Source organism: Sapajus apella, unplaced genomic scaffold, assembly GCF_009761245.1.
Source record: "Sapajus apella isolate SASKATOON/1434 unplaced genomic scaffold, GSC_monkey_1.0 scaffold97, whole genome shotgun sequence".
Classification (NCBI taxonomy): Eukaryota; Metazoa; Chordata; class Mammalia; order Primates; family Cebidae; genus Sapajus; species Sapajus apella.
In genome coordinates, this window is record NW_022437037.1 from 2,509,453 (window position 1) to 2,519,383 (window position 9,931).

A 9,931-nucleotide genomic window follows, 5' to 3' on the forward strand; every position below is an offset into this window, starting at 1 on the left:
CAGGCAGAAAAGACGGCTTTGCTGGAGGCTGGTCCTTGGGCAGAGCTGGAGCGGGAATCTGGAGGCCACTGGAAGCAGGAAGATGGGGGCGGAGGGAAGAAGGGGGGTGAATGGTGAACCCGCACCCTCATATAACGACAGCAGGTTTCCCGACTGCTCTCCTCCTGGCCCAACCGCAAATGGCGTGAGTCAAGAGTCCCCTTCACACTCAGACACCCAGGTTCGGGTCCCAGCTTTGTCGCAGTGTGACCTTGGGCAAACGACCTCACCACTCTGAGCCTCAATGTCTTCTTCTGCAAAATGGGTTAGTGATCCTGACTATGGGGGCTATTGATTCAGGAGTCGGCAGGAACGCCCAGCACTCTGAGCACACAAGAGAGCTGAGAAAATGGCAGCTGTTTTCTGCGATTATTGACCCGGGGCCGGACCAGCTCTGGCGCGGCTCAGCGGAGGCGGGAGTCCTGCGGGTCCCATCCCTGCCCCCCGAAGAGCCGCGCTCCAGCAATAGAAGGCCCGGGCGTTGCTTTCTCGCCGTCTCCAGTGCCGCGGCGCCCCCTGGCGGCCATCGGTTGCCATGTCAACGGCGGGTGGCGGGGACCGGGGGAGGCGGTGGCGGGGGCCGTTCTCTCCTCCCAGGGCCGGAGGACGCTCCCTCCGCACCTCCCGCCTTCGCCTCTCGGGGGGCACTCCAAGCCGAGGAGGAAGGGGCTCTCCGCAGCAGCGGGCATGTGGGGGTAAACTGAGGCACGCGGCGGGGCGCCCGCAGCCAGGTGCCGAGCGCGGGGCCCCACCTCCGAAGGCGGAGGAGGGGCCGCGGGCGGTGACGCGCCTAGGGCGGCCGGCGGACAGCGAGCGGGCGGGCGGGCGGGCGGTGGCGGCGGCGGCAGGTGCGGCCGCGGAGGGTGGGAGGGAGGAAGGAGGGGGTGGGCGGAGGAGGAGGGGAGGGCGAGGCCGGGCACCTCCCCCTTTATAACGCGCCCCCTCCCGGGCTCTCGGGCTGCCTCCTAGTCGGCTCTTCCCGTCTCGCCCCTCGCCCGGCTGCCCCGGGCCCGGGCCCGGCCAGGGAGCCCCCAGGCCCCGGCTCGGGGGCCGCCCCCCCCGCCCGCCGCCCCGCGCAGCCCGGCGGAGGCGGCGCCGTCGGAGGAGGAGGAGCAGGGCACTGCGGCTGGCCCCGGATCGGGCGCCAGAGCGGCAGCAGCTTCGGCAGCAGCGGCGGCCCGGGCCAATGCAGCGGGACGCGCCGCCCCGAGCCCCAGCCCCGGCGCCCCGGCTCCCCGCGCCCCCGATCGGGGCCGCCGCCAGTAGTGGCGGCGGCGGAGGCGGGGGCAGCGGCGGCGGCGGAGGCGCCTCTGCAGCTCCGGCTCCCCCTGGCCTCCCGGGAACTACAAGTCCCAGGGGGCCTGGCGGCGGGCGGCGGGCGGAAGAGGCGGGGTCGGCGCCGCGGGGCCGGAAGTGGCCGTGGAGGCGGAAGTGGCGCGGCCGCGGAGGGGCCTGGAGCGCGGCGGTGGGACCCGGAGCGGGAGCGGCAGCAGCGGCGGTCGGGGGCGGCGGCGGCGGCGGCGGCGCGCTGGAGGCGGCCATGGCAAAGCAGTACGACTCGGTTGAGTGCCCCTTTTGTGATGAAGTTACCAAATACGAGAAGCTTGCCAAGATCGGCCAAGGCACCTTCGGGTAAGGCTGTGCCCCTCGGGGTTGGGAGTCCTAGGCTTGCACCCTGTCGGGACGCCGGGGACCCGGCCTGAGGTGGTAGAGAAGGCGCCTGTCTCTGGGCTTGCCCACAAGTCTCTAGGCCGTGCCGCACCCCGCCTGGGCCTGACGGAGCCGGCTGCCGGGGAGGAGCCTGAGGCCCGTGGTGGGGGGCGGGGAGGGGCTGCAGAGAAGTGCCCGTGAGGGGAGCGAGACCTCTCCAAGAGACGCCCGAGTGAGGAGAAGGGACGGAGGAGAGGAAGCAGAGGTTCCGAACGAGACCGGGTGCCGCGTGGGGTAGCCGCGTGTTCTGGGTACCCGGCCCAGCCCCGCCCGGGAGTCTTTTGCTGCTGCCCCTCCTCCTGTAGTGGGGGAGGGGCGGGCCCTGCGGAAACGGCCTGATGAGCTCTCTCGGGTCGCCCTTTCCGCCTGCAGGGAGGTGTTTAAGGCCAAGCACCGCAAGACCGGCCAGAAGGTGGCTCTGAAGAAGGTGCTGATGGAAAATGAGAAGGAGGGGGTGAGTACGGATCGGGCGTGCGGGCGGGCCGGCTAACTGCCCAGGACCCCGGGTTGGCTTTCCACCCTGCTGCCTCCACGAGTCTCAGGTTGAGATTCATTTTGTTTGTAGCAGTTTAGAAATTTCCGAGGAATTTGGTCTCCACCCTAAAACCGAAATGCTTCATTCTTAGGCAATTATAGTTGAGGCCAGGAGGGGGAGTTAATGTTTGCATCGTGTGCCCACGAAGTTAGGAAGCCTTTAAACACCTTTTTCTTAGTGTTAAATTTTGCTTAATGTAAAAGAGATACATATGCATGGTTTTTGGAAGGTGACTAATAATTATTTAATATATTTAAAAGGAGCGGTTCCTCCTCCACCGCGTCTTAGCTCTAGTATAGTTTCCCATAAACCTTCGTTTTCCTGCTCTAGCAAAGACGTTATTAAGTCATCATGTTTGTTGCCAACAAAACAGCCGCAGAGCTCAAGCTTAAAGGCCGAAACCGCAGAGCATTTAGTGGCTAGTTGGCTAGTAGCAAAGTACTGCTGTTTCAGTTTGTTGTCTGAAACAATCTTTTTGAGGTGTGTGTGCCCCTGCTGTACCTATTTTACACATAAGGCTCCTGAGACAGCTGCGTTCAGAGCACGTGTTCTTGCTTTGTCTCCCAGCTTGCCTCTGAGTATAGAACCCAGGGCTGGGCTCTGTACTGCGCTCTCTCCTGACCACTTCCCCCTCTCCCACCCAGTTCCCCATTACAGCCTTGCGGGAGATCAAGATCCTTCAGCTTCTAAAACACGAGAATGTGGTCAACTTGATTGAGATTTGTCGAACCAAAGGTAAGTTGTTTGGCTCTTGAGATAACGCTTATAGCCTAAGGTTTTGTTTGCAGAGTCGGAACTGGACACACCTAAACTGCCTCTTCTTAACCCAGATGGACCCATGGTGACTGCTTTCTCTGGTCCTCTTTCATCATAGCTGGTGCTTCCCTGGGGCCTGCCACAGCACCTGGCCCAGAGGAGGCACTCAGAAAATATTTGGCCAGTGAAGGAAGGAACAGACAGATGCTGTGGAGGGCATGGGTGTCCGTGGGTTGGGGTGGGAAGAAAGAAGCTGGTTGTGGGAAAGTGAGTTGGGTGTGGTTTTCTTGACTTTTTCTTCCTTCTGCTATTCCTGCCTCAGCTTCCCCCTATAACCGCTGCAAGGGCAGTATATACCTGGTGTTCGACTTCTGTGAGCATGACCTTGCTGGGCTGTTGAGCAATGTTTTGGTCAAGTTCACGCTGTCTGAGATCAAGAGGGTGATGCAGATGCTGCTTAACGGCCTCTACTACATCCACAGGAACAAGGTGGGGGCCAGACCTGGGAGGAGGACCCGGGCTGGGGCTGGCCTTGGTTCCCACTCCTGGGTGGATGTGACTGAAGAAGCCACTCTTGCCCTTCCTGCAGATCCTGCACAGGGACATGAAGGCTGCTAATGTGCTTATCACTCGTGATGGAGTCCTGAAGCTGGCAGACTTTGGGCTGGCCCGGGCCTTCAGCCTGGCCAAGAACAGCCAGCCCAACCGCTACACCAACCGTGTGGTGACACTCTGGTACCGGCCCCCGGAGCTGTTGCTCGGTGAGGACTCCCGAGCGGGCCGAGGGGGGTGAGGGCCAGGCATCCACCTGGCCCCAGCCCCCCACTGCCAGGGCTTCTTGAGCTGCCTGCCGGCCCTGGGGCATCGAGCCTCAGGAGGCCCTCGGGCTCAAGGGGCCCTCCTGGTGCGCTCTTCTTCCCAGGGGAGCGGGACTACGGCCCCCCCATTGACCTGTGGGGTGCTGGGTGCATCATGGCAGAGATGTGGACCCGCAGCCCCATCATGCAGGGCAACACGGAGCAGCACCAGCTTGCCCTCATCAGTCAGCTCTGCGGCTCCATCACTCCTGAGGTACAGGGTCCTGGTCTCCACGGGGTGCAGAGATCCAGGTCCCCCTGGCAGAGGGGGAGTGGGGAGTGGAATGGAAGGAGCGCTCCTCTCTGGAGGGGAGGCCAGTTTGGGGACAGGGCCTGCCCTTGAGAGCCGCATAGGCTGTGTGCCAGTCTCGGTTCCCTCACCTGTTCTGTGGCCTTGGCAGAGCTTCTGAGCCAGCGTTGCGTTTCTCTTGTGAAACAAATGTAACATGTATCAGGGTCGGAGCCCATATTCCTGGTGATGTAGGTAAAAGGGCCTGGCACATGGTATATGCCAGTCTGTGGTGGGCACTGATTCTCCTGGGAGGGGTCGAGTTCTCCCTCCAGTTGCAGTCTTGGAGCCTCCGAGTGGAGCAGATATTTCAGTCCTTTTAAGCCTTGACCAAGGGACAAGCCACACACTCCTGACCAAACTCCACCTCTCTCAACACTCCTTCCAGGTGTGGCCAAACGTGGACAAGTATGAGCTGTATGACAAGCTGGAGCTGGTCAAGGGCCAGAAGCGGAAGGTGAAGGACAGGCTGAAGGCCTACGTGCGCGACCCATACGCTCTGGACCTCATCGACAAGCTGCTGGTGTTGGATCCTGCCCAGCGCATCGACAGCGACGATGCCCTCAACCACGACTTCTTCTGGTCTGACCCCATGCCGTCCGACCTCAAGGGGATGCTCTCCACCCACCTGACGTCCATGTTTGAGTACCTGGCACCGCCGCGCCGGAAGGGCAGCCAGATCACCCAGCAGTCCACCAACCAGAGCCGCAATCCCGCCACCACCAACCAGACGGAGTTCGAGCGTGTCTTCTGAGGGCTGTCACTTGCCACTAGGGCTGTTGTATTCTGCTATGTGACTTGCTTCATGGAGACGGTGGGGCATTTGAGTTTCTGTCTCTCATGCATATTTTATTTAATCCCAACCCTGGGCTCTGGGAGCAGCCCGTTGAGTGGACCGGAGTGGAGCATTGGCTGAGAGGCCCGGAGGGCACCAGGGCTCTCCTATCTTGCTCCCTGGCTTTCTGGAAGGTGCCCAGAGGATCTCCATGGGGTGGGAGGAAGGGCTCACCCACCAGTGACTTTTTCTACGAGCTCCCAGCATGATGGAAGAGGGGACAGGTCCTTCACCCATCCCCAGTAAACTCTGCCTGGGGACAGGGCTGGCTTCAGGAGTGGGCTGTTTTTGGCCTTGCCCTCAGAAGCTGGGGCTGGCACAAACTCTTGGTTTCTTCAGCAGGAGAATTTTACCATGTTTCTTTTGGTTCCATTGTTTGGAGACATTCCTGGACACAGTTTGTTCAGTTAGAATTAAAAGTTGAGTTTTTTTTTTTTTTTTCCCAGGAGTTGCTGTGTGTTCTGTTTCTGTGCTCACGCCACCAGCTCTTCCCCCGTGGTCCGCAGGTTGGGCCTGACCATTGGGACGTGATTGTCAAGTCACTGGAGGTCTTGACTGTTTGTCTCTCAGTTCATGTTCCCGTATACAATTGCAAAGGACCTTTGTCTGTTTTTCCTGTTGGGTGCCTTTCAGAACACATCTCAGGTCCCTGGTGAGGGAATTTTGGCAAGGGCCTGCTGTGAGCTGTGACTGCGGTGGTGACCGAGGAGGGCAAATCACTAGAGTGACAATATGACCTGTCACCTGAGAAGGATGGTCCCTCGGACTGCTGAGTAGAGGGGACTGGGGCAGGCTGGAGAGAGGAAGTGAGCAGAGGGTGGAGGGATTGCAGGTGTCTTGGAAGGTGGGAGTAGTTTTGCACCAGGGTGGAGTGGGTGGGAGAAACAGACTGAAGGTAGGATCCCTGGGATCCTTTGAGGAGCATTACATTCTGGTGGGCACATTTTCTGTGAGCCTAAAATTGGGGAGAGGCATTCTGGAGATCAATTTCCTATACCCTGTTACAGGTAGAGACCTTGAATAGCGGCCAAGAAGGAAGGTGGGCAAAACCTTGGACCAGAACTGTCCTTAGCTTACAGAAACTGACCCAGACCACAACAGAAAAGACCAGTGGAAATAAGAAAAATTCTTTTTTTGAGGCAGAATCTTAACTCTGTTGCCCAGGCTGGAGTGCAGTGGTGCAGTCTTGGCTCACTGCATTCTCAGTCTGCAAGTGATTCTCCTGCCTCAGCCTCCTGAGTAGCTGGGATTACAGGCACCCACCACCACACCCGGCTAATTTTTGTATTTTTAGTAGAGACAGTTTCGCCATCTTGGCCAGGCTGGTCTCAAACTCCTGACCTCAGGTGCTCCTCCCACAGCCCCCCAAAATGCTGGGATTACATGCATGAGCTACTGTGTCCAGCCAAGGGAAAAAGTTCTTGACTTGGTGTGTTTTCCTGAGACTTGTGTAACAAATTGTTGGAAGTATGCTAGTTTAAAGGAACACATTTATTCTTGAAGCTCTCAGAGTCATTGGTGTCAGGGTTGGTTCCTTCTGGAGGCTCTGAGGGAGAGAGAATCCTTTCCGTGATTCCTACTGGCTGCTGGCAGTCCTCCCATCCCTTAGGCTTGTAGATGCGTCACTCCTGTCTCTGCCTGTGTTCACATGGCATTCTTCCTTCTATGTGTCTGCCTTTTTTTTTCTTTTTGAAATAGAGTTTTGCTCTTGTTGCCCAGCCTGGAGTGCAATAGCATGATTTTGGTTCACTGCAGCCTCTGCCTCCTGAGTTCAGGTGATTCTCCTGCCTCAACCTCCTGAGTAGCTGAGATTATAGACACCTGCCACCATGCGCAGCTAATTTTTCTATTTTTAGTGGAGATGGGGTTTCACCATCTTTGCCGGGCTGGTCTCGAACTCTTGATCTCAGGTGATCCACCCACCTTGGCCTCCCAAACTGCTGGGATTACGGGTGTTAGCCACCATGCCCATCCTGTGTGTCTGTGTTATGTGGACACCAGTCTGGATTTAGGGGCCACCCTGACCCAGTGTGACCTCGTCTTAATTACCTCTGCAAAGATGCTCTTTTCAAATAAGGTCACATTCTGAGGTTTAGAGGGGAAATGAATTCAAGGGGGCACATTTCAACCCAGTATAACTAGTAGTTAAAGAAATCCAAATTGGCCAGGTGCAGTGGCTCACTCATGCAATCCCAGTACTTTGTGAGGCCAAGGCAGACGGATCATGAGGTCAGGAGTTCAAGACCAGCCTGGGCAACATAGCAAAACCCCGTCTCTACTAAAAATAACAAAAATTAGCCAGGTATGGTGGCGGGCACCTGTAGTCCCAGCTACATGGGAGACTGAGGCAAGAGAATCGCTTGAACACAGGAGGCGGAGGTTGCAGTGAGCTGAGATTGTGCCACTGCACTCCAGCCTGGGTGACACAGTGAGACTGTCTCAAAAAAAAAAAAATCCAAATATGGTTCAAGGTGGGTGGATCACCTGAAGACAGAAGTTCAAGACCACCAGCCTGACCAATATGGCGAAATCCCGTCTCTACTAAAAATGCAAAAATTAGCCAGGCATGGTGGTGAACGCTTGTAATTCCAGCTACTCAGGAGGCTGAGGTGGGAGAATTCCTTGAACCCAGGAGGCAGAGTTGCAGTGAGCTGAGATGGCACCACTGTATTTCAGCCTGGGCGACAGAGCAAGAGACTTTTTATTTAAAAAAAAAAAAAAAATCCAAATTAAAGCTCTTCTGAGATGTCCAGACAGCAGTCAGCAGGATTTGAGTGTGGGAAAACTCACAGGGCTGGCCTGAATGTATTTTCTTTGAAGGATAAAAAGCTCTGAAAGGTTTGTATTTGACTCAGCAGTTCCACTTACAGGAATGTTTTTACGAGCAGCTGTACAATAATAATCTCATTGAACCCTCAGTGCAATTTTGATGGTCTCATTCGTTCATTGGGCATATCTGTTAGGTGCGTCTTCCAAGGGTCTGTTCGGGACTTAATATAGCTGGAAACTGGTGGCCCACCCCCACCTTAGCGGAGCTCACCTTCCAGTAGGTCCAAACTGGTTTGAGTTCCATGGAAAACAATGAAGTGGGGTAAGAGGGAAAAGTTGGGGGGTAGCTGAGGGAGTCAGCATGTTACAGAAGCAGAAATAAAGAGAAACGGCTTTGTAGGGCGGGGGTGTGGGCACAAGTGCCAAGGGCTGGGAAGCCTTTGGGGAGCTTTGTACAGAGTGTGTGGTTCTTTCCTTTATGTTTTTCGGCGTTTCCTCATAGTTAACTCACACATTTGCTCATGCAATTAAGCCAATCTTTACATTTTTTTTTAAATTGAAAATATAGCCGGGCACGGTGGCTCACGCCTGTAATCTAGCACTTTGGGAGAGGCTGAGGCGGGTGGATCACGGGGTTAGGAGTTTGAGACCAGCCTGACCAACATGGTAAAACCCCATCTCTACTAAAAATACAAAAAAAGAAAAATTAGCTGGGCGTGGTGCCTGTAGTCCCGGCTACTCAGGAGGCGGAGGCAGGACAACTGCTTGAACCCAGGAGGCGGAGGTTGCAGTGATCCTCGATTGGTTCCACTGCACTCAAGGGATTCTTCCATGCTGGCCTCCCAAAGTGCTGGGATTACAGGTGTGAGCCGCTACACTCACCCAATTAAGCTACATTTTAAAACAACCAAGACAGGCCCTAAACCCTGGAGCTGCTGACCCAAGCTCACCCCCACCTCCCTCTTCCCGAGAGCCTACCCCAGGGAGGAACGGGGACTCCCCAGTCAGATGTGGGTTCTCTAGCTTTGGCCTCAAGCTCTGGTGTGACATGGATGCTGTTTCCACCTGTAGAGGGAGGTATGTGGCCTGGAATAAAGGCTCCCAGAGGGCAGGGCCTTGTGGGGCTTTTACCGTGTTCCCAGCACCTGGATAGTGCCTGGCACCTGTGAGTCTCAGATACACTGGAGTGAGTACGGTGAACAGATGACCGAGGAGGCCGTGCAGACGGGAAAGGAAAGGCCTTTGCCAGCTCATGGGGATGAGCTTGGGATGTCACCCTGCAGTCCTGCAGTCCAGGGACTGGGTTCTGTGTCCTGGCTTTTTTTAAGAACCTGGAGTTAGGCTGGGTGCAGGGGCTCATGCCTGTAATTTCGGCACTTTGGGAGGCCGAGGTGGGTGGATCACGAGGTCAGGAGTTGGAGACCAGCCTGGCCAAGATGAGGAAACCCTATCTCTACTAAAAATATAAAAATTAGCCAGGCGCGGTAGTGGGTACCTGTAATCCCAGCTACTCGGGAGGCCGAGGCAGGAGAATTGCTTGAACCCAGAAACAGAGGTTGCAGTGAGCAGAGTTCGTGCCACTGCACTCCAGCCTGGGCAACAAGAGTGAAACCCTGTCTCAAAAAAATAGAACCTAGAGTCACATCCTGCTTTCCTTTTTTTTCTGTTAAAATTGTTGTTTTATATTAACTTTTACTTAAACCAGCCAAAGTAGTACTGATGTCATTATAATGCAGCCAATACAAGACCTCTTTCCACAAATATTAGCATAACCATCAAAATAGGGACTTTAGTAAAACAGCCAAAAAGGGCTGAGGAAATCAATTAAATATGTTACAGATTAACCCTTCACCTCAATAGAGTTTTAATTTATTATTTTTTGAGACAGAGTCTGGCTGTCTCCCAGGGTGGATTGCAGTGATGAGATCTTGGGTCACTGCAACCTCCACCTCGTGGGGTCGAGCAATTCTCCTGCCTCAGCTTCCAGAATAGCTGGGATTAAGACGCACGCTGCCACACCCAGCTCCCTGGCTTCTTTTTGACCAAGCGATTTGGTGAAACGCCTCTTCCTCCATAAGTCAAGGGCGTCCCATGTCCATGCTGTTCTTTGTGTACCCCTCTCCCAGCTAGGATCTCGCCCT

General features: G+C 55.9%; 1 protein-coding gene across 1 annotated transcript; it reads left to right on the forward strand.

Moving 5' to 3' along the window:
* The first annotated feature begins 1,260 nt into the window (after positions 1-1,260).
* On the forward strand, positions 1,261-5,456 carry CDK9 (cyclin dependent kinase 9). The gene is made up of 7 exons (XM_032257346.1): positions 1,261-1,671; positions 2,122-2,203; positions 2,929-3,019; positions 3,363-3,529; positions 3,630-3,801; positions 3,963-4,111; positions 4,575-5,456. The coding sequence occupies exons 1-7, from the start codon at positions 1,580-1,582 to the stop codon at positions 4,938-4,940; spliced, it is 1,119 nt and encodes a 372-aa protein (XP_032113237.1). The 5' UTR covers positions 1,261-1,579; the 3' UTR covers positions 4,941-5,456.
* The last annotated feature ends 4,475 nt before the right edge of the window (positions 5,457-9,931 follow it).